The sequence below is a fragment of the Thalassophryne amazonica genome, chromosome 21, assembly GCF_902500255.1.
Source record: "Thalassophryne amazonica chromosome 21, fThaAma1.1, whole genome shotgun sequence".
NCBI lineage: Eukaryota > Metazoa > Chordata > Actinopteri > Batrachoidiformes > Batrachoididae > Thalassophryne > Thalassophryne amazonica.
In genome coordinates, this window is record NC_047123.1 from 23,628,937 (window position 1) to 23,653,260 (window position 24,324).

Here is a 24,324-nt window from a genome sequence, read left to right on the forward strand (position 1 = left end):
TCTCTGTGATCTGTAGATTCAAGACTAACCTCTCTGACCTCTTGATATGGATTAAAACATGGAAGCGCACAGCTCAGAGCCTGGCAGCTGCACATCCAGAGAGTACATCAGGCAACCTAGACCCGCAGGACAAATTAAAGGTAATGAAACAGATTATATTGATTAAAGGAAAAATTAAGGTTTTCTGAGTATTAATGTATTTCCGGATGTGGAACGTTCTGCTTTTTTATATTGGACATTGTGATGTTGACATAGTGCAATGGAATGCTAATGGGCTGTATTAAAGAAAATGCTACCTGTGATTAGCAGCAGCTGCAGTTAGCATGAGCTATATATGTATAATGCACAAACCCTCTATGATGTCACCCATAGGTTTTCTGATGAATGAGCTTGAAATTGAAATGGGGCAGCTTTAGATGTCGCCAACTTCACAGGGCTTGACCCCGCCTGATTCAGGGCCAATTAATAACCAGAAAAGGGGTGGTGGAAAATCCAGTGTGACCTGGGTAGGACAAATGAAGCCAGAACACACCCACCTATCTCAGATGTTGCAAAACTAGCTAAGGCCAACAAGCCTTAAACGTAGTTCAGGTGATTAATTAATGAATATTTTTTGCAGATGTTGTTACCCAGCAATCGATACCTGCTGAGTAGTGCTAACGATGCTAACATATAAATCAAATAATACTAAATTTCTATAGAATAGACTTATAAGATGGTCCGTCAGTACAGTGAACCACATAGCAAGCCATAATATCTCATATTTCTATTAAAATAAATCAGCTCTTGGCACTTCCACATTGGCTTCATTTTTAACCACCAGAGGTTGTTGTTCGGCATGCTCGATTAACACAAAACATGAATGTGCTATTGCTGACTGGGGTTAGCATTTTCTTTAATACTGCCTGTCAGTTGTCAAATATGCTGTGACAACAGCATCTGATAAAAATACCAATAATTGAAAATGGAAACGTTGGAAAAACCGATAATTCCTGCAAAACTTTCATCACCTAGTAAAAGGAGAATAAACTCTTGTAAGTAGTGTTTCAATAAAAACAAACAAACAGGAACATAAAGCAAATATTTGAGGCCAATTACAGTTATTTTTGTCAACCAATCACTTTAGGCCTTGGAGTTGGAACTTGCAGCAAAGGAAACCGCGATTAGTCAAGTGGTCCAGGAGGGGCGGGGCTTGATGGAGCAGCTGGAGAGAGGTAATGAGGCAACGAGATGTTCTTCCTCACTGATTGGTGCTGAAATAGTAAAACAAAGTGTTGGAATTATATCATTTTAAGTTCTTAACAGTGTCGTCAGATATGTGTTAAAAGCCCGGCTCATGATTGTTGCTTCACGCCAGCAGCAGCTGTCTGTTCTTCACGAAATGTTCCACTCCACTGTTTAATTGCGTGATTTTTTTTTTTTTTTTTTTTTTTTTTTTTTTTTGCAACCTTTTTACAGCTGCTTGGAATTTTCTTGCCATTTACAAGCCTGCACGTGTTTGTTTATTTAAATTCCGTGTAAGATGCCAGTACGCTGAATGTGTTTGTGGACAGAGGAGGAAAAATCTGTCGCTGACATCATCGAAATGCTGAATGAAAGGATTTTTGTAGAGCGCGCACTTTCTTCAATGCCAATTTTTGACCTCAGCATGGTTTTTATTTGCTCTCCAGCCTCGCCACTTACAGTGAGGAGCCCTTTCGTGGGGTCAAAGGTCAAAACAGGCATTTCCAGTCATTTTTAGCACAAATGTTTGCCTAATTGGAGCAAAGAGAGATCGGTTTAGTTAAAGAATTGCTCTCTAGGCTCAACAATTACTGAGATACAGTCAAGGAAATGTCGTTGGGGTCAAAGGTTGAATTTGAGCAAATATAAATTTGTGGTCATTGAGTAAACTGAGCCCAAGATCTGATCTATAGCCTCAGGGTGAAGTACAGCAAGGATATTATTAGGGGGTCAGAGGTTAAAACAGGCATTTCCAGTAATTTTTGTGAAAAATGTTTGCCTTCAAAGAGCTGATGATTAAGCTAAAGATTTGCTCTCTACCCTCAAAGGGTCAAAACAAGCATTCCGATCATTTTTAGGAAGAATATTTGCTCAGTAGGAGCAAAGGGAAACTTTGAATTACTGAGCAGTAGATGCACATAACTTGTCGTTTTTATCCGTTCCCGTGGTAACACATTTCTTTTGCAGTCTTTGGAAACTTGTAGCTTCCAGACTGTTTCACGTCAAAACTGAGATCATACTGCCAAACACTTCCTAGATTCGATGTATGTGACAGAAGCGAGGATGGACAGACATTCAGGCGGAAGGAATATCGCGCATAAACGTATTAACGTATGAGTGTTTTCGGGCTCGAGCCGCTCAGTCAAACTCATAACTGTGGGCCTTCCGCTCTCCCTGCAGGGGGGGTTTGTGTGGACGCTGTGAAGGCAGACCTAGACCGGATCCAAGCGGAGTGGGACGCATCTGAGCGAGAGCTGCAGGCCGCCCGCGAGCGAGTTCTGGCTCAGAGCCGCGTCACAGCAGGATCTGCACAGCTGGCAGACCTGGATCAGGCTTTGGAAAAACAGGACCAGTGGTTGGACTCCACGGCAACTGTGGAAAAGTGCGACGAGTCAGAGCTCAGAGGACTGAGTGGAGAATGTCAGGTGATCCATCACCCGGATTTTTTCTTTCTTTCTTTATTTTGATTAAGACATAAACGTATTTGTTAAATTACTAAAAGGTTATTGAATTCATTAATGTAAGAAGTGGTTTGTAGAATAAGAGGGCGTCAGACATTTTGTGTTTGTGTGTGTGTGTGTGTGTGTGTGTGTGTGTGTGTGTGTGTATACACACACTCTTTTGCAATTCCATAATAGTACATGACAGACCGTCTCCTCTTAAAGCACGGTGATCAGCACACCTGCACTGAGCTTTACAAAGACATTTTTATACTTTTTTTCCTCCTTTATTTAGAGCTGAGCTGAGCCGCTCCGTATCTGCACGTTAAAACAGCTGATCCTCCGCGACGCGTCAACAACTAACACTATTTTCCACTCAAATGCACCTAAACACTCTTTCTGAGGACCACATGATGTGAAAACACAATAAAACTTTCTTACCTGTAAATCTGGTCACGTTTTCTGCATAAATAAATGTTATCCATTCTTTGTGCTCAAACGCCAAAGTAGGGGCGAATCCAGATGGAATGGGGGCGTGGGGGAGGGATGTGCCCCCCTCACAACACCCCTAGATTAAAGGTCCAGTTTTGAAGCCTTTTTTTACTACAACTACTAATACTACTTAAAATAATATTAATTTCGACAAGTAAAATATTTAGAGAGAATTTAAATGTTAGAAAAATGCTAGAATGAATTTAATAGTTACATTTATAAACAATGTAGGTTCGAAATTGCAAGTTTTACTGTTGCAGTGCTGTCAACAGTTAAATATGAGGTCAAGAAAGAGGTCTTTATTTTACTTTTTATAAAACAAGTATTTATTTTCATTGAAGTCAAGAAAGGGTGACTATAAAGTAAGTTTTGGCAAAACAGGTATCATTGTCATGTTGAGGTGGCAGAGGGTTGTTGTCGGCAGCTGGGAAAAGTAACTAAAAAAGTAACTAGTAATCTAACTTAGTTACTTTTACAATTGAGTAATCAGTAAAGTAACTAAGTTACTTTTTCAAGGAGTAATCAGTAATTGGATTACTTTTTCAAAGTAACTGTGGCAACACTGATGATAACACACGTGAAGCTCAGACATGTCCAAAGGGCAGGTAGATATATGGTACAATAAGTAAGCAAAACAAAATTGCTTTTTGTATTGCTCTGGTTGTACCATATTAATCAAATTAAAATCAATTTATCCTCAATATTTGTCCTTTTAATTTGGAAAAGTACAAGATTATATCAATTCTTGTTTTGGAGTTATCATGATATGAACTTTGGGGATGGATGCACTACATTTTAGAGGGTACATGCCAAAGCCTGTTAATGCATTACTCCAGTAGCCCTGGCTCAGTGTTTGAAAAGTGACAATATTCAGATTCTGTACATATGTTAACACGGATAATGTATGCATTGGTATGCTAATTAGGTAAATCCTGAATTTTAATAAAAATTCAGTCTTTCCTGCTCTGAAATGTCTATACATGTACATAACTTAATGAGCTTTGTATTCTCTTACATTTCTTAGACTCGACTGGCCCAAGTTGCAGCACTGAGCCCTCGACTGGAGCAGCTGTCTGCAGAGGTGGCATCACTGGGGGCCACACTGTCTTTGAGAGACCACCTGGTGGTGGTGTCGGACCATTACGCCTCCACGCTGCAGTGGCTGCAGAACAGAGAGCACGAGGTCAACAAAGGTAGCGCTTATGCACATGCGACCTAAAGTCATTTGACTCCGCACATCTGCGGGCCAGCAGATTTAAACCTTTAAGAAAGCAGAGAATTATTTCTTTGTGCTCGCTGTTGGTTTAAAGCGTTCAGGTTTATAAGGTGACAGTGAAGGCGTTGTGTAAATTCGACATCAGCTTTTATACAAAACCTTGGCCCACTACGAGTAATAGATGTTGCCCTTATATGGCCTCCAGATGTTTATGTAGGATTATACCTCTACACCAGCTCCACGTATACCTGAGGACGTGGTGTGAAGTTTTACTTCAGGAATTTACACACAATGCACTTGGCCAGAAGGAGTCTGTAAAGAGAGACTGGATAATGTGCTGTGCTTATTATTCCGTGTGTGTGCACGTGCGTGCATGTGTTTTTCCATGGCTCTTGGGCTTTTATAGCTGTGAGGATTTGGATAAGAGCCAAGGAAAACCATTTTGTTCCTGCAGGAGGGCAGTCCGCCGCTCGTGCGGGCCTCTCTCCCAGTTATGCTCGGTCTCTCTTCTTTGTGTGCGTAATCACAGGCACATTATGTAAGCGTTAAATCTCCTGATAATTAAAACACTGACGGAAAAGGAGAAGAGAGGAGCAGCAAGATAAACACAGGCACAAAACTGTATATATGCTGGACAAACCCTATGTGACGTCACGTGTAGGGTTTCTGAAGCACAGCTTTGAACAGTCCCCAACCTCCGGAGCTGAAAAATGAAGCCAATGCAGAAGTGGAGAAGAAAAAAAATTAAATGTGGCAGTTCCTCAAATGGCTGTTTGAGGCTAATTTCAAAAGCGAGTCACTCCCTGTAGACCCGCATGTTAAAATCTCCAACTTTAGCGCAGTATCTTTACAGCTCGGTTCAAAAAACAGTTTTGCTCTCTCTAGTTATAGCTAGCTTCCCTGTTCATAGCAACAAGTTTAAGCTGTTTTACGCCATGAAGTTATGAATGATTGGGCTGTGGTCACTTTGAGTGACAGCTAGTGTGTGCTGTCCTCGCTAGCTAGCAGTGGCCGCTAGCTGTCTGGTGTGGGCCAACTCCTTCCTGAGCATTTTATTATAAATATCTGTGATAATGTGGCTTGCTATGTGGTTTATTGTATAAATGGTCCATATAAGAAGTTTGTGCTCCAGTATTTCTACTGAGTGACATTTTAGTATTCTTTAATTTGTATGTCTGTTAGCACTGTTAGCAGGTATCGGCAGCTTGGTGACATTAGGCTCTCTGATGATGCAACTGTTACTTCCTTAGGCGCTTCCCAAGCCACCTGTTATGAGAACTACCACCTAGTCAAAAAATATGTGTTAATAAAACAACCCCAGCCCAAAGTTAGCTTGTTAGGATTAGCTTGCTTGTGAACTCCAAGCTTGGGGGGGGTGTTTGGGTTTCATTTGTCTACCCCAGCTCCGGCTGGTCTTCCCCATGCGCCACCTCTTTACCCATTTCTGATTTGGCTGAGAGTTCACGTTCAATAGCCATAGTGGTTTCATAATTAGTTCGTGAAGCTGGGCTCCTTATTTTAAGAAGGTTGTTGTACACTTTTTGTAGAGGAAGCTGCACTTTGCTGCTGAACATCAAGTGAAGATCATGTTAGGACCGGAGTGATCTTGAAGCTACATAAAGTCCACAGTATACATTTTGTTACCTTCATTCTTCACACGTTAATATTTGTTTAATCTTATTGCAGCATTGGACAGTCTCCAGGGTGTGGACACTAAGCATCTAGGCCTGGTGGAAGGTCTAGAGTCTAGACTGGCTATTTTGAGGGAAGGAATAGTTGACCTCCCGACTGCTGAGAAGAAAGTGGAACAAGCACAGGTGAGCAGCACTCAACGGTTCTGACAATTGGCTAATCTCTTAAACGGTGATAAAACCTTTCCTGAACTTATCAGATTTCTGGTTTTGGGGAATCCTGCCATTTATGCCAGACATTTTTATGTGAATATGGCACGTTTGATTAATGGTGGATCGTATTCAAGAAAATGCCTGGCATGCTTAGCATTATCCATAGACTGCATCAACTGTGGTTTGTGTTATTCACAGATCATGTCAGCTGCTGTAAATATTAGCTGTGGTTAGCATTATTCAGGGTTTGTATTAACTTTTGTTGGCATCATGAAGGTCTAATGTGGTAGTTACCAGTGAGGGTTTTTGGGTTACTGCCCGATAGACCACTAACTCTATGTTGTGGCACGGCGTTCATCGTAGTTGTCTGCGTCGTTGTTGTCATCCGTTTATTTTGATATCTCAAAAACTGTCTGATAACGTTGTTTCTAATTTGGCAAGGGCGTAATATGGGTCAATGACATTGTTCCCGTCTAAACATCATATTTGTAGATTTGTTCGTTTGGAAATGGTGGACATTTTTATCCCGAAAATAACCATTTTGAGCACCTAAAGGCAATTTTCTCAAAACCTGTCTGCTAATATTTTTTCTGATTTGTCAAGAGCATAATATGGGTCGTGACATATTGCACATCAAAGAAAAAGTATAATCATACATTTGTTTGTTTGGAAAAGGTGGCCATTTTTATATCAAAAACAACCAATTTGGGTATTTGGACCCAATATTCTCAAAAACTGTCTGATAACTTTTCTTTTAGTTTAACAAAGGCACAATTTTGGTCATTGACATTGTTCCCATCCCAAAATTATTTGCGTAGATTCATTCATGTGGAAATGGCGGTCGGATTTATGCCAAAAATGCGTATTTTACCTTGGGCTTTAATTGAGCCGGTAACACACAGGGCTCTTGGTGCTCTAGTTTTTTTATTGTTGTTTTTGTGTTTTGTTTTTCCCCTTTTATTCAAATGAGCCATGTCAATCAAGCAGTGTCCCCATACATAGCAATATGTCCCAGATTCCAAAATCGGGTAATTTCTAGAACGCTTTCTTCATAGATTCATCGCTGCATGTCGTCTGAAATCATGCTTGAACCCAATGGCTTAACTGTTCACCAAACTTTACTGAAACATACGATATTAGCCTGAATATAAGACAGTCCCAATTATAAGACAATAACCCCTTGACATTTTCAGAAAAATACTTAGGACAAAATCTTGGTTTTTTTTATTTTTATTTTTTTTTTTAATTACTTTTATTTGAAAATAATGCTGATGAAAGCACGGAGGAAGAAGGTGGAAAAACAAGTGAGATTGCATAAAGCTTTAAAACAATAAACTCTGCAAACCGGCCAACGATGACTTCTCAGGTCATCACTTCACATCCAGTACAGTCATGTTCACCACTCGCACAGTGATGCAAGATTGGCGAAGTACTCCGATGTTTTTTTAGATGGATAAATACCCCACAGGTCTTCGAAGATTCCTTTGAAGGGGTGATAAAAGCAACAATGGAGATTTTAAAACATTTTAAACATAAACAAATAGAAACCACAGTCCCTTTTAATTGAGTGTAGTCAGTTTGGCGCACACCTTCTCTGCTGTTTGGCACCACCTCCTGTTGTGGATGTCTGGTATGAAAATTCTAGTTCGTGGTTATAAGATGACCCTGTATTTTTCAGATGTTTTTGTCTTATATTCAGGCCAATACTGTAATTACAAGAGCCCTTCGAATGAACATAATGAGCCAAAATGTACCAACCAGGTAATCTCAAAGCTGTTTCTAATCACACAGGTGACATGTGATCTCTAAGGCAACAAAGCTTAATTTTCGACAGCGTGTGTGGATGCTAATCAGAGCGATATCTTTGTATGTATGTGTTGCGTGTGTTGGTGTCTTATTTTTGTACTTGTCCTACATGTCAGTGTGTTGTACACGTTTCTCTTCTCTGTGTCTTCCTTTGGATTGTGGATCTTTTGTTATGCAGATAGGGTTTGGTGCCAAGCGGGCTGGGCGCATTCCAGGCATTGTGCCGAGTACAGTCTTTTAACAGCTGACAGTATGGAACCAGTCAGTCAACCTGTCAGCTCCAACAGACAATCCATGTTCGGGTTCTCTGAGGCCTCTTAGCAATTATTCTGATGGTAAAGTTGTTACACATTCTATTGGACCCCAATGAAATTACTCTGAATTGGTCTGTACTCCTGGTTTGGATTAGGTGATCATGTACCTCTTGTTTTGATATGATGTATCTGTTCTTCAGCTGCCTGTATTTTGCAGTTTCTTGCAGAGATTGATTGTAGTCCAGCTGCTTGTTTTTTAAATGGCAGCCCGCAAAAGGAGATGTCGTCAGGCCTACATAGGATGCATAGTTCATTGGTACTGGTGCGGGTGAGATTCTACAACTCCCCCTGGACGGGGCACCAGTCTGACGCAGGTTACCCTCTTTCTCATCCAAGGCCGGTACCCATTTCCACCTGAATTTATTAATGCATTTAAAGCAAACTGAAATGCATTGTGGTGCTTGCCAATGAAATGGCTGGAAGAATTCCAGTTTACTCCAGACTGTTTGTTCTTTCTGTGATTATTGATTTCGGACCAACTGACACTCTTCCTGGATCAGAATAACATTCATGACAGGTTTCAGTCCGGTTTTCGTAGACAACACTCTACGGAAACGGCTCTTTTGAAAGTGTCCAGCGACATTATGATGTCTGCTGATGCTGGGAAATCCACCGTGTTGGTTCTTTTGGATTTGTCCTCTGCCTTTGATACTGTTGACCACCAGGTCCTGCTGAATAGATTGAGGGATGATGTCGGACTGTCGGGGTCAGTTCTTCGGTGGTTTTTCTCATATCTGTCCAGGCGTAGCTTTAGCGTTTTTGCTAACCAGATAAGGTCAGAGTCTGCGGACCTGTTATGCGGAGTCCCTCAGGGTTCTGTATTGGGCCCCATTTTGTTTTTATTGTACTTGATCCCTTTAGGTAGGATCATTCAAAGATTTACTGATGTCTCTTACCAGTTATTTGCTGATGACATCCAGCTTTACTGCTCCTTTAAGCCATCTGAGATTAAGAGGCTTGATTCCCTCCTCCATTGTTTGGCGGAAATAAAACAATGGCTAATGAATAACTTTCTTCAGCTCAACGCAGACAAAACAGAGACATTGGTTATTGCCCCTGATGCCCATATTCCAGGTATTCAGCAGTACTTGGGAGACGTGGGCCAGTCTGCTAAATCATGTCTTCGAAACTTGGGTGTCATTTTTGACAAAGACATGTCTTTGGTACAGCATTGTAAACAGCTGACGAGGAATTGCTTCTTTCAATTAAGAAACATCTCTAAGCTCAGGAAAATGGTGTCTCGAAATGATTTAGAGCTTATTATTCATGCTTTTGTGTCAACACGTTTAGACTACTGTAACAGTTTGTTTTCATGTCTAAATAAGAAGGAGTTGCGTCGACTGCAGTTAGTACAGAACTCTGCAGCGAGAATTCTGACACAAGCTAACAGGAGGACTCATATTTCCCCAATTTTAAAGGAGCTTCATTGGCTGCCAGTGTCCTTCAGGATCAATTTTAAAATTTTGGTTTTAACCTTTAGAGCTCTACATGGCCAGGCGCCTCCCTATATCTGTGACCTCATCCAGCCTTATGCCCCTGCCAGGGCGTTGAGGTCTGTGGACCAAAATTTGTTGATGGTTCCTCGCACCCATTTTGCAACCAGAGGAGAGCGATCCTTCCAGGCTGTTGCTCCCAGGCTTTGGAATGGTCTCCTGCTCTCTCTGCGCTCACTGGACTCTGTCGTCACTTTTAAAAGCCAACTTAAGACCTTCTTTTTTACAGAAGCTTTTGCTTAGCTTTTGGGCTGCTTTGCTATCCTATGTTATGTTTTTAAATCTCTCTGCCATTGTCTGATGTATTGTGTGGTGTACTGTGCTTTTATGTTGTGAAGCACCTTGTCTGTGAAAGGTGCTATATAAATAAAATTTACTTACTTACTTACTTATTGGCGCAAAAACGTAGTGACAGTTCTCATTTGCCTTGTTGACAGTCTCCTACACTTGTTTAAACGTAAGAAAAATTTGTGTATATCATATTTGTGAAACTAACTATGAACTAATTTAATTAAAAGAAGTAACCACTAAAGGAATACTAAGTTAACAGTGCAGAGAAATACTGTATTTTCCGGACTATAAGTCGCACCGGAGTATAAGTCGCACCAGCCACTTTAGCCATTATAAAGAAAAATAAACCATAAATAAGTCGCACTGGACTATAAGTCGCACGGACATACAGGTATGTTAACATGAAAAGTTCAGTTGATAATATTGTGACAGCTACCATTTTCGGATGCATATTTCACTAGTCGTAACTTGTAATCTGCAAAGTATGATTTTCTTTTTGGTGGCATTTTTTTGGGCCTTCTCCGTTGTCTCGTTAAGCTATCAGTAATGTTGAAATTTTTATTTTTCTGTGGTAATCAGAAGTCGCAGGAACAGTCACACAAGCCTTGAGTGCCCTCTCGTGAGCTGCATTTTACCTACGGATATGTTTGTATTTTGTGGACCACATTGCGAGCCGAACCATAACCCGCACCATCGCTGAAGGGTTCTTTTCTAACATATTACCCACTGTGGACCATAGTACACACCAGGTGTCAGCTGCCAATGTTCGTGCAGCACCTACCTGCGCAGCTCATGACCTCCCCGTGGTGTCGACGCCAGCTCCTTCCAAGTGCAGACGCTAATCCTCTGCCGTCGCTCACCCAGTGCTCCCACACAGCTCTCAGCATCAACTTAAACACTCTGCTCACACTAATATCCAAGGGTAGAAGCTGTTCTGTTAGCCCTCCCGGAATAACAGCAAGCACCGTGTTCATCTGCTTCACACGCTGTTTCACAATCATTGTCTGGGTGAGGTGAGGAATACACGTCCAGTGTTCTGTTCTTTCATTGGTTATCGCGACCAGCATGACCTATAGGGCAGCTGCCATACTACAGTGCCCATGATGCATTGCATTTCCATTCCCGGTGGTCATTTTAAAACATAGAGTGACTCTGTCACGTAAAATTGTTTTATTACGGTAAATTAATTGAGAATCTACCGGTATATTTTTCATTTATAAGTTGCTCTGGAGTATAGGTCGCACCCCTGGCCAAAACATGTAAAAAAGTGCGACTTATAGTCTAAAAAATACGGTAATTGAATATGGAGCTAATTGTGTATGAAGGTCATGTGAACTGAATGCTAAGCTCAGGGGTGCCGAAAAGGGGAGAATAAGGAGATGGATTCTAGGGGCCCAGACAGGCCTCTAATAAAATTTTAAATACGGCCCCCAAAAAAATGGGGGGGGAGTAAGATTTCTTTTCATGGGCCCCAAAATCCCTGGTGGCGCCCCTGGCTAAGCTAACTGTCAGTGTGTACCAGCCACCTGGAGTCGCAGTGATGGCGGTAGTTCTAGGTGAGCTGTCTGCCTTTGTCTCCGTGAGGCGATGGAGTGGACTATCGATGGATGCAAAGTCCCTCATGAACCGACAGTAATTGGTGGCTTTTCCGGTGTTCCTGGACTGGTTGTTTCTGTCATGGTCCTTCTCATCACCAGGGGGGGCAGTGGTTTACAACCTGAGACACAAGATCTGTGTAGCTCTCACAAACAGCAGCATCTTCTCCACCTTCTGCCCTGCCTGTAGGAGGTGCTGACGTTACAGTGTTGCTCTCTTCCCAGAGGCTCTGGAGCCACCTGGGTGGTTTGATAGAAACCTCTCTCTCACTCCTCATCTTGTGGAGGAGCTAAATCTCTTTTCTGCCAACAGTGTGTAATGATCCAAGAATGAACACCAGAGGTTGTTCTTTTAGACCAGTTTTGTGCTTTAACCCAGTTTTGTTGTCCACATCAGAGCCTCTGTTTGGAGATCGAGCAAACGCAGCAAGCCTCAGATCCTGCAGAACTACAAAAATGGAGTCAGCTCTCCTCCAAGGCCCGTGAGGAACTGGCCACGCTGAAGTGCATTATGGGTAGCCTGAAGGATAATCAGGTAGGCCACAGATCATTATAAAGCTTGGCGTTTACTATTTAAAACGTGACTATTACAGTGTTGTGTTCATTTCGTTGTTCCGTAGGTGCGCACTGTGGAGGTGGAACGTTGGTTGGATGCGGTTCAGAAACTGTTGTCTCGGGATGCGACAGAATTATGCAACACGGAAGGTCTGCAGGATGAGCTCAACCAGTGCAAGGTCTGCAGAAACACAAAATCAGAATTTTGACTTGACTCTATAGTACGTTTTTACGCCAGATGCCCTTCCTGACGCAACTCCACATTACATGGAGAAATGTGGCAGGGGTGGGGTTTGAACCAGGAACCTTCTGCACTGAAACCATTATTTTTCTTGTGTTTTCTTACTCTTTCTGTACTAAAGGAATATGTGCAGGAGATGGAGTCAGTTGAAAGTTCATTAAAGCAGATGGGAGAGAATGAGAGTGCCATTCAGGGGGCTGCAGTTCCAGGATTGGCCTTGTGGGGGCAGGATACATTGGATGAATGCAAGACCAGATGGGATGCACTCAGTAAACAGGTAAAGACAGATGTACATTTATTTATTCGTTCCACTGATGTTTGCATTCCACTTGAGCTTTTGCTACTCTGTTTATTGTATTTATGTTAACGATAACACTTGTTGTTTGTGTACACGTTGTACATATATTTATGGTGACATTTACACAAGGCGATTTTCATGCCTGTATCTAAATAAAATAAATGTTTGGGCCCTCTCTTGGTGAGCTGTAGTGCATAGTCTAAAGTAAGTAGCACAGTTGCATGTGGGTCACGTCCAACTCCATTTTGCTTTTTGAAATTTTGGTTAATCATAGGGCATAATTAGGTGCAGGGTGGAAAAGGGTTGTATTTTGTAACTTTATTATCATGGGTGTGTTTTGGGCATACTTTGAATTGAACCAATCAGAGAGCCAGGTGTGTTTCAAACTGGTGTATTGCTATTGACATGGCTACACACAAGGTCAGACTCTTGCGCTCGAGCTTCTGATGTCAACATGACTATCTACAGACTTTTGCCAGTTAGCTTATGCAGTCACGCTAACTGTAGTTGACGCTAACAGCCGTTGATGATAATCATGAGCATTAGCCATGGTGAGCATATATGGTGAACATTTGCGGGCATGTTAGCTGTGGTTAACGGTAACAGTTGTTGCTAACAGCAGTTTGTATTAACGCAGTTTTTGTGACTGCATATGTTATCGCTAACTGCTAATGTGTGACTACATAGCATTTCATAAATCACAAATACATCACAAATGCATCCCGTGAATACAACTAAATAGGGGCACGCTCCACATCCGGAAATCCAGCGAAGGGTTCTTTGATGGATATTTTGCTAGCTCTTGTTGTTGTCTTGTCTGGATGACTCTCACGTGTAGTTTATAAATGGGATGTTTTGTCCGTCCGTGCAGTTGCTGAGCCATCAGGAACGTGTGGCGGAGAGTCAAGAGAAGCAGGTGAATCTAAAGAAAGATTTGGCGGAGATGCAGGAGTGGATGACACAGGTGGATGAGGAGTTCCTCATGAGGGACTTTGAGTACAAGAGTCCAGAGGAGCTGGAGGCCTCACTGGAGGAGATGAAGGTAGGCGTGAATAACATTATGAGAAACTTGATTACAAAGATTGGTGCGTGAATGTCTTATATAATAAGTGGTTTGTTTGTTTGTTTGTTTTGTTTTAACAGAGGGCTAAAGAGGATGTGCTACAGAAGGAGGTGAAAGTAAAAATCTTGAAAGACAGCATCAACATGCTGGTGTCCAGAACCTTGTCCCCTGGCAACAAAGAGGAGCTGACCTCAGAGCTGGACGGAGTACTCGCCAATTACCACAAACTCTGTGACCGCTTCAAGAGCAAGTGCCACACCCTAGAGGTAAAGTGTGAGGAAGAGACGCTCACTCTTTCTTGAAAAACATTGGATATCTTTATCATTACTGGTAAAACTACAGTATGTCAGATTAAGTGGTGTTTATTAGCATAAATGCAATATAGTATTCATAACCACTTATTCATGGAGTATAATTACTTATAACAGCAAACTGTTGTGTTGTTGTGAGCTTAGAATGAGCCCTTCATATCTACAAGGGTGTGGGCTCCCCTTCTGGAGGCCGCCATGTTGCTAGTACAGGCTAACAAGTTTGGAAAATCTCATTTTTATGAAATGGACAATCGTACATATTGCTTATCACAAGAGAGACAAAAGACAAAATCTTGACTGGTGACAGCATAATGCAGTCTGCAACCTCACCACTAAATGACACTAAATCCTACACACTGTAGCTTTAAATTTTACTCATCAAATCTAGAGGGGTACTCCATAGAGCACATTTCTCCACGAACGTGCAGGTCTTCAAACAAACTGGAACTAGTAATTCAAATGTTCAACCTCTAAAACTATAAACATGAAGGTCCATGGAGGGTTTTTTTTTTTGTGAGAAATCCAGAATCTACAGTCATATATGAAAATATATGTAATAGCTTCTTTTTCCTTGATAAAATGGGTTTGCCTATTTTTAGCTGAGAACTTTTTTTATGCTCCAGTTCACTTTGGGAAAGATCCCAATCTTTGAAAAGGTTCCTAAATCAGAACAAAAATAAAATTTGAGAGTCATACAAATAAACCCTTGTGTATAAATAGTTGTAGTACCAATATTGAGCCACTGGATGGCAGTTAACACCAATAATTCTGCAGTTTAAAAGCTGAGAAGTATCACAGAGTGATGCTTTAGTCTGTGTTTTTTCTTTAAATCGTCCTCCTTTCTGTGGCCTTTATATGTGTTTTGGGGCACCCTGCAGGAGGTGTGGTCCTGTTGGATGGAGTTGCTTCAGTACTTGGACGTGGAGCAGAGTTGGCTTAACACCCTGGAGGAGAAAGTTCAAGCAAGCAACAACCTTCCAGAGAGCGCTGATGCTGTCAACGAAGCTCTGGAGGTAGACGCACAGCTGTCAACTGCTTAAACTCTGCTGCGGCCTAATTCCATCACTCTTTTAAATAGCCAGGTCAGGTTGTGAGGAACAACATGACAACAAACATCATCAACGTCCACCACTATGTATGTAAAATGTTTTTATGTGATGAATGTGATAAATCCTTCACAACGCTTGATTCTTAGACCACAGTTACTCCCCGAATGATATGTAATTATCACATTTTAAGGCTGTTGGGTGCAGATATTGCTATATTTATCCATCCATCCATCTATCTATCTATCCATCTCCTATATCTGCTTACTCCATTTAAGGGTCACAAGGGGGCTGGAGCCTATCCTAGCAGTCATAGAGTGTGAGGCTGGGTACGCTCTGGACAGAATGCCAGTCTGTCGCAGGGCTGATATATTGATAATTTAAAAAAAAAAATTTAACACAGTGGGCTCTATCTTCCCCATAAAGGAAAGTACATTGCAGGTGTTGTTGCCAAATTATACCTGACACAAGAAATGTAGCGTGCTATATAGATACACAACAAAAGTGAACTGAAAGTGGACTGAAAAGAACCTTTAAACAAAATAAAAATAAACGGTGATGTGAAAATAAAAAACCTTCCCTTCCTGCTTCACCTCAGGGAGCTTTGGTGGCCTTTATCCAATATGTACCCTGATCGGTTGGTGCTAATCTGTTAATTTGTTGGATGTGGATTCTCACTGTGGGTGCGACGAACAATGGTTTCAAGAGAATAATGGGTGCTGCTGTAAATGGTTGATGTTATGTTTGGATTACAACACGCCCCTGCCTAATGAACACTTTAAATACAAACCGTTTGCACCTAGGACCTGGCTGATATTGTGTAAATAGCAATATGTGCACACCTCCAATGGATTAGAGCCCGCTATGATGCTTGTTTTTGCTCCCATCATGAAGATAGAGTCCAGCAACTTTAACAAGAAGTTGCAGACACTTGATACTAATGATGATAATAATTCAGCAAGTTAATGAGTATGGTTGACACTTGATACTTAGACTGTAGGTAGTCCACGAAGAGTGGATGAACCTATTATATTTTAGAGTTGCTGTTGCACTTATTTGCATTTCAGCAGCTGTAATTCCATAAAATCCTCATTTGAATGAGAACAGACATATGTAGAATTAATATTCTGATTTACAAACATTTACCAAATTTCTAGAACATATAAACACTTTCAAGATGATAAGTAGCTTAAATACCTATTGTTTTCATATTTTAGCTCTAATGTTGATCTCACTGCCTTTGATTTTGTCTTTCGACTGTCTTCTTGCTCTAAATGTGGATCGCCTGCAGCCCGGCCGTCAGATCCGCTTTAATCACAGCGCTGAGTCCTGTAACACCACGTCACGACAAAGACAATATTGCGTCTTCTCCTCTTTATCTTTGGGGGCGTCGCTCTTTCTGTCTGTCACCTGCGGGAAGTGAAAGTAGCCCACATGTGATGAGTGTGCCAGTATTCAAGCTTCTTTCTCATTCGTCACACTTTTCACTAACCGCGTCCGCCTCGGACTTTCACATCGAGTCTGAGTCTTCTTTCTGTGAGGTCTAAATGAGGTTTTTCTAATTTATTTATTTTTTTGGTCTTTCTGCAAGCATCTTTTATAATTGTTTTGTTATTTCCTGCTCCCTCATTTCCTCTCTATGACTTGTTCATTACTTTTTTCTTTTTTTGACTACCCATTTCCACTTTTCGTCTCTCCTTCTTCTGATTTGCCACAAGTCTTTGGAGACTGTGCTGCGCCACCCCGGGGACAACCGGACGCAGATCAGAGAGCTGGGACAGACGCTCATCGATGGAGGCATACTGGATGATCTCATTAGTGAAAAACTAGAGGCCTTCAATTGCCGCTACGAGCAACTCAACCACCAGGTCAGCAATCTGAGCGATGTTTGTTCCCGTCGGCGGCGGGGGGAGGCGTGTTTAATTTTCCTTTTCAGTTGCATTTTTCACTCTGGGAATTTGCTCAAGCATTCACGTCAGAATGTGGCACTTTCTCCGTCTGCCAGGCGGTGAACAGGCAGATTGACCTGGAGCAGCAGCTGCAGACGCTGAAGGAAAACGAGCAGGCGCTGCAGACGCTGCGGGAGGCTCTGAGCCAGCTGGACCACACGCTCACCTCCTACCTCACTGACCGCATCGACGCTTTCCAGCTCCCGCAGGAGGCCCAGGTACAGTTAACCTGGAGGATCCGATGTAATACTTGGAAATTCAACCAAAACCCCCCTCTATCACTGTTGAATTGACCTTGCTTACAGTCGTACTTGCCTCACTGGTTTCAAGGTTGAAAAAAATGGCACTGACCCTAATTTTTGCTCCAAGAACAACCTTTGCTTACATCCCCAGTCTGTCTGTAGGAGCAGCTTTCAGCAGCACACACAAAAACAGTAATAAATAAAGTACATTTGTATTAATGTCAAGAAGTGTATTCGCTCGAAGGTCTTCTAGTTTTGCTAGCATAGTCAGATTGAGGTGGCTACAGTCCAGGTGGCATCTTTTAAAGGGTAGCACTGTGCAAAATTAATTTTTATTTCCTTTATAGTTAAATATGTTTTGGAGTTTGTACTAAACGGCCTCAAAGTTTCTCAATCCTGTGCATGTACCAGTGGTGGGCACTGTTCAGCTAATCCAATAACAGCTAATTATCAAAGATAATATTTTTGTTAGCAGATTAGCTTTTCAGATAAGTTTAAAAACCATCAGTGGACCAAATTTCTTCCGATAAATTTAGTTCCGATAACTTTCAGTCCACGAACATTTTTTTTTGCTGGTAAAGTGAGCAAAGATTAACGATCGAAAAAGTTTGTAAACCCTAAAATCAAACATTTTAGTCCCTGTCATGTGTAGATCAGTGGTTTGTGGCAGACTGACTGTTGCTTGCTGATGATGTCATCATTAAGAGCAAGACGTGATTGGCTGGTCGATGCAGGGAGCATTGTGGGTAGTGTAGTTCAGGTTCACGTTGGATGTTACACTGTTACCGTCCGCTTAACACAAACAAAACGGACAAATTTTAACATTTTATTTTATTTCTTTGTGGCTGACTGGATAATTTATTCGCCAAGACTCGGTGGGACAGAGGAGATCTCACGGTGCAGCTGTGTTACAGAGGGACTTTTCTTCACCGTTTTAGATAATCAGGACACTTTATGTGGATTATTTTCTTCATGAATCCCACTGAAACTAACAGGTAAGAATTTATATTTACTAAGTGTCTTTTACTCTGCCAGTCAATGCATTAATGGACATATTTCGGTTGTTTAAGCCGCAGGGTTCAAAGTGTGTGGAAAAAAGCAGCAGCTTTAAGTTCGTAAATGACGGTGTATATAATACTAAGATAATGACTTCTAATACTGTGTTTTACTGCGTTTGAAAGATGATGACAGTGTTTGGGGTTTTATTTTTTTATTCATTCTTTTTGTGTTTGTGATACTTGAATTTACCCAGCAGCCCCTGCGGTGCTTAAAGTAAAAATGGTTTATCAGAGGTCGACAGTATATTCTGATCATCAATTTTTTTTTTAGCAGTTTATCGGTTTAGCGTCATAAAAGATAACTTTTCAGTTATTAATAGTTATCGAAGCTAACTTTTTGGTTAGCTGTGCCCACCACTGGCATGTACATCTAGAAACTCCTTTCCATGAAGCAAAATTCACTCCTGACATGGTTCAGTTTCTCCTTCCTTGACATATGTCATGGAAGTCCATATCTGGAATTGCAATGGAGACACACCCACTGATTCAGTCTGCCTTTTCAGTGACTATAACCACAATTTGTGGTACAGAGATGAATAATTCAGCCATTACGCTTCTCCTGTTTTGCCTCCTTTTTGGTGAAGGGGTGTAATGAGCATGATCTCGTTTCTGTTTACACAAGCTGTCATTTCGTAAACCTCAGAAAATGGGGTATTTTTGGTTACAAACTTTAATATCCCCTTTTTAAGCCACCTGGTGACATATATTAGCTTTTAAAAAATGTGAGGTGTATGACCCCTTTAAATTTTTTTCCAACATCTAAAAGCAATATCACAAATGCATATGATCTTGAGTGTTCTGCACAGTCATGAAGTTTTTTTGGTTTTTGGCCTGTCAGACTATCGGGGCAGAGATCGCAGCCCACGAGGTGACAGTTGATGAGTTGAGGAAGAAGAACGTTACCAACATGCCTCCACCCACGACTGACAGCAAGATGATCCGTGGTGGAACCATGCTCGACCAGCTGCAGGTAACACTGACCCCTAGTGCAACAAACACTTCCAAAACTACATTTGTGTTGCTGCCAGCCAACACACAGTAACACTTTATTCTTATTGCGCAATTTTATTGTCGTATTTTGCTTGTTGCAGAGAAAGCTGAGAGAGATTTCCACAAAGTACCAGTTATTCCAGAAGCCTGCCAACTTTGAGCAGCGCATGTTGGACTGTAAGAGGATCTTGGATGGCGCCAAGGCTGAGCTGCACGTTCTGGATGTCAAGGATTTGGAACCAGACAAAATCCAGACTCACCTTACTGGTTGCATGGTCAGAATTACTTTTTCAATGGCTTATTTCAATCTCATTTTATTAGTGCACTTGATAAGTGTTGAAAGTAATTTCCCAAAGGGAAGCAAAACTAGTTGCATAGTGCTGCTGACTAGTCTACATCACCCTTGGCAAGAAATAAGGCTTGTGTCAGTGTGACATTCCCAACCCGGCTAGCTTTGAGGAATTACGTCACAAGTTATTGCATTCCTTTTCTGTAGCTGCTGCAGGTTCAAAACCAAGAAGGAAAACTGTATTGGCCAGGCAGAATTTCTGTACAGTAAATATCAATTAACCATAATGCACAATGTATTTTTTTTTTAATCAAATTTAGCCCTACTGGAATAAAAGTATCATGGAGCTGTTACTAGCCACTACACTAATGCTAGCTAGCCACTTACTGGAACAAAAATAAATCAGTACGTGTTGCTGTGCCAGCTTATAGTGGTGATTGTCACATTAGGTAGCCATAGCGTTGCCAACTTTGGTAACTGTCCCTTCACAGTTGCCAGGAATGGGCAATACTGCCCAAAGATAGGTGCAACAAGCTTGTGGCATCATATTCAAGAAGACTTGAGGCTGTAATTGCTGCCAAAGGTGCATCAACAAAGGATTGAGCAAAAGGTGTGAAAGCTCTGTACACTGCAGCACCTCAAGTTCAGGTTGGATGGGCAGCGTCGTTGCACAGCCATTTTCAGATTTCTCCAGAGATGTTCAATCAGATTCAGGTCTGGGCTCTGGCCGGGCCACTCAAGGACATTCACAGAGTTGTCCTGAAGCCACTCCTTTGATATCTTGGCTGTGTGCTTAGTATCATTGTCTTGCTGAAAGATGAACCGTCACCCCAATCTGAGGTCAAGAGCGCTCTGGAGCAGGTTTTCATCCAGGATGTCTCTGTACATTGCTGCATTCATCTTTCCCTCAATCCTGACTAGTCTCCCAGTTCCTGCTGCTGAAAAATATCTCCACAGCATGATGCTGCCACCACCATGCTTCACTGTAGGGATGGTGCCTGGTTTCCGCCAAACATGATGCCTGGCATTCATGCCAAAGAGTTCAATCTTTGTCTCATCAGATGCCCATTGGCTGTGAATACTTATGTACATGGGTGATTCTTAAGACTACGGGCACTTATTATGTCCTTTGATCATATTGTATGAAAAACAGAAAAAAGGGGAAATTTCACACTTTTATATTTATCTTTACAATGAAAGTGTGTTAAGAAATTTGTTCTAGTAGTCTATGATGACTTTTTCACCTTTTTTCAGCATCATTATATGCAAATATTGCCATTTTGTGCTTGTCCCACACCCAGACTTTTGATCTTCAATGATAAAAATGAATGGTAAAGAAACGTTTTTTTCTAATGTTTTAAAATATCTCTGAATAAAATATCAGTAAAATAATCTAAACATAATTGGGGTATTCAATGTCATACAACTGTTGTGATTTTTTTTTAAACAAAATGTAGTTGTCCCACACTATTGCCGTAATTTCCACCACAACACTGTAATGTCCCTAAACAGTTTGTATGAAAGATTGTTTGGGTAGTTTCTATGGAGATAAACAGTGACATCAGAGCACATGTATATAGCGCCAAATCACAACAAACAGTTGCCCCAAGGCGCTTTATATTGTAAGGCAATGGTGTGGTGGAAATTACATTTACAAGGCCAATAGTGCCCGTAGTTAAAGAATCACCCATTTGTGTTGATTCGCTCCATACTGACAGCAGAATAGCTGCTGTATCGTGCTTCCAGTCCCTCCTGGTTTGAATAATCGATCTCAGCGTTAATTAAATGCCGAAAGTGCTGAAGGGATATTGATGAAAATGAGAAGGAAACAAAAGAAAATACAAAGGTTTTGTGTTTGTATTCTTCCTGGCAGGTGCTAATTTCTTCAACAAATTATGTAAATGCACAACAGTAATTTCACACAGATGATAACGCTCATCACGATCTGCGTTTTCTGTGCAGAAATTGTACAAGTTGTTGAGCGAGGTGAAGCTGGAAGTGGAGACTGTGATAAAGACGGGCCGACAAATTGTGCAGAAACAGCAGACTGAGAACCCCAAAGCCATGGATGAACAGCTGACTGCACTCAAACTACTCTACAATGAACTGGGGGCTCAGGTAACAATTTCTGAATGTTTGTGACAAATTTTCTCTTTATATTCCGCAACAGCCATTCTCAAACTGCCCCAACTGGAATTAGTATGATATTTCATATCTACATGAGAGCGCGCCCACACTTTGGGAAACATTGCTCTATAAAATGCTCAGTTTCTTATAGAATTTTTGTTTGAATCGTCTCTGTGATGCTTTGTTTTCCTTCTTTTCACAGGTAACCGAAGGCAAACAAGATCTGGAAAAAGCGTTGTCTCTGTCCCAAAAATTCCAGAAAGATAGCGCCGCCCTGCAGGACTGGCTGAGCACGCATGAAGCTCAGCTCCAACAGAAGAACGGCAGCGGCGACATGCCGGCTGACATCGATGCTGAGATTGCATGGTGTAACGTAAGTTCCTGTCTGTGTGCGTCAGTTATGTGATGGTCCTTAACATCCAATTTTAGCACAGATAGATCCAGATAGATAGGACCCAGATACAAATATTGCAAGCAACACTTCCTACTACAAGTATTTACTTCATTTTTGCATAAAAAATAGGAACAATTTTGCACAAAATAGCCCTTTAATTATCTGTAAACAAGTAGTTTATTGTAAATTCTGATCAGTGTTCAGCAGATAGAGCAGAGACTCATTTTGTGGTTGAGAACTTGATCCCACTAAACTACATCAGGGCAACTGAAGCAGCGGGTTCTTCGCTCTTCACTTCATAATTGTTGCTGCTCTTGCACTGCCCCCTCTGAGACCTAAATTCACTGAAAATTGATCCAACATTTCTCCCCTAGAACCTGCTAAAGGAGTCGGAGCACTATAAGGTGGAGCTGTCAAACTTGATGGAGACGAGTGCCGGGCTGCAGACGCTGGTGGAGGGGAGCGAGGCTCAGCTGGAGAACAAAATCTGTGGCTTTGATGAAGCCTGGGGCCGCGTGCGCACGTGGACAGAGGACTGGCTCAGCGCTGTGCTGGTAAGTCCCAAAATTTTTAAACAGTTAGGCTGAAGACAAAGTTAAGATATTTGTGATTGCTTAAGTTCTGGAAATGTTGTGGAACTCAAAATTCTTCAAATTAGTAATAGTACCTGTGGGCAATAAGACAGTAAGTGCTGTTGCAATCTGACATTTGACCACAAATAACCTTCACTCAAATGATTGACCTTTCGCTGACCTTGCCAGGACAATCCTGGAATCAAGTGCGTGCCACATTTGGTCCAAATTGGATTGAAAAACAAATTACTTGATCTTGACCTTTGCCGGAATTAATTTTTTAAGGGCAGTTTTGGGGTCAACCTTCATTGACCAAGTTTGTTCAAAATCAGCAAAATGACCTGGGAAGGGTTTGTCTCCAAACAGACAGGCAGACATGACCTCGACCCCAATAATTGACAATTAGCAAATTGGAACTTGCGTGGGTAGTTCCACAACCCATCTACAGTGCTTTGCATAGGTATTGGACCCCCTGGTATTTCACACATATTAATTTGTTTATGCCATTTCAAATACAAAAAGTAAATCAGGCTTCTCAGTATAAAAATTTCTGAAGTTATCTTCCTTAAACTCAAACTCAAAGCAAATCTCTACAACTTCATATAAATTCATTAAAAATATAAAAGCTAAGATGATGGATTGCATAAGTAATCAGCCCCTTTGGTATAATCCCTGTAAATAATAAGTTTTATTGCCAGTTTTCTTCAGACAAGTCAGGTGATGGATACATGAACATTTCCAAGTCACTGAATATGTCTTGGACTTTATTTACATCAATTATGAAGAAATGCAAACAATATGGCACTCCATGGTAAATCTTTGTGGAGTAGACAGTTCTCAAAACTGTGTGCAAGAAGGAGAAGAGTGAGGAAAGCCACAAGACACCCAGACAACCCAAACCAAATCTTAATTTTTGCTTTTGACCCCAATGATTTTGACCTTTGCCTAAACAAACCCTTTTAATGCAATTCTAGAGTTGACCACCATTGGCAAACCATGTTTGAGAATGTGACAAAGCAGCTGGAAGTGGTACGGGAACAAAGAGAAACCATAATTTTAAAGTTTGATCCCAATGATCTTGATCTTTGTTAAAACAGACTCATTAAGGGCAATTCTGGGGTCAGTGTGCGTGCACATAGTTTGGTGAAAATTGACCCAAGCATCTCAGAGTGAAACAAACTAATACACATGCAAACAAACTTTTCTCAACTTATACTTTTGTAAATTTGGAGAGAAATGTGAAAGACGCAGGAAAGCCTTAGCTTTCATTTGCATGCACACAGAGTCACCAGAATGAGGTGGAGATTTTTGATGAGAACCTGGCTCACATCAGCACCTGGCTCTACCAGACCCAGATCCACCTGGATGAGGCGGAGCGGCTCCCCCTGGCAGAAAGGGAAAAGGTGGTCAAGGTGAGTGAGATATAAAGTGGTTTTGACGGTAAACAACATCCATCTGAGTGAGGGGAGAGTGCC

At 41.4% G+C, this 24,324-nt stretch overlaps 1 protein-coding gene across 1 annotated transcript in view; it reads left to right on the forward strand.

The window, feature by feature from the left end:
• utrn (utrophin) overlaps positions 1–24,324 on the forward strand; it is a 301,805-nt gene that overhangs the window by 52,881 nt on the left and 224,600 nt on the right. The window contains 19 exon segments of the mRNA XM_034162029.1: positions 17–140; positions 1,127–1,214; positions 2,404–2,648; positions 4,180–4,348; positions 6,058–6,188; positions 12,112–12,249; positions 12,335–12,448; positions 12,632–12,787; positions 13,680–13,850; positions 13,952–14,137; positions 15,061–15,195; positions 16,947–17,096; positions 17,234–17,395; positions 19,316–19,447; positions 19,569–19,742; positions 21,719–21,874; positions 22,086–22,256; positions 22,652–22,831; positions 24,133–24,261. Of these exon segments, the coding sequence (XP_034017920.1) occupies positions 17–140; positions 1,127–1,214; positions 2,404–2,648; positions 4,180–4,348; positions 6,058–6,188; positions 12,112–12,249; positions 12,335–12,448; positions 12,632–12,787; positions 13,680–13,850; positions 13,952–14,137; positions 15,061–15,195; positions 16,947–17,096; positions 17,234–17,395; positions 19,316–19,447; positions 19,569–19,742; positions 21,719–21,874; positions 22,086–22,256; positions 22,652–22,831; positions 24,133–24,261 (2,911 nt within the window).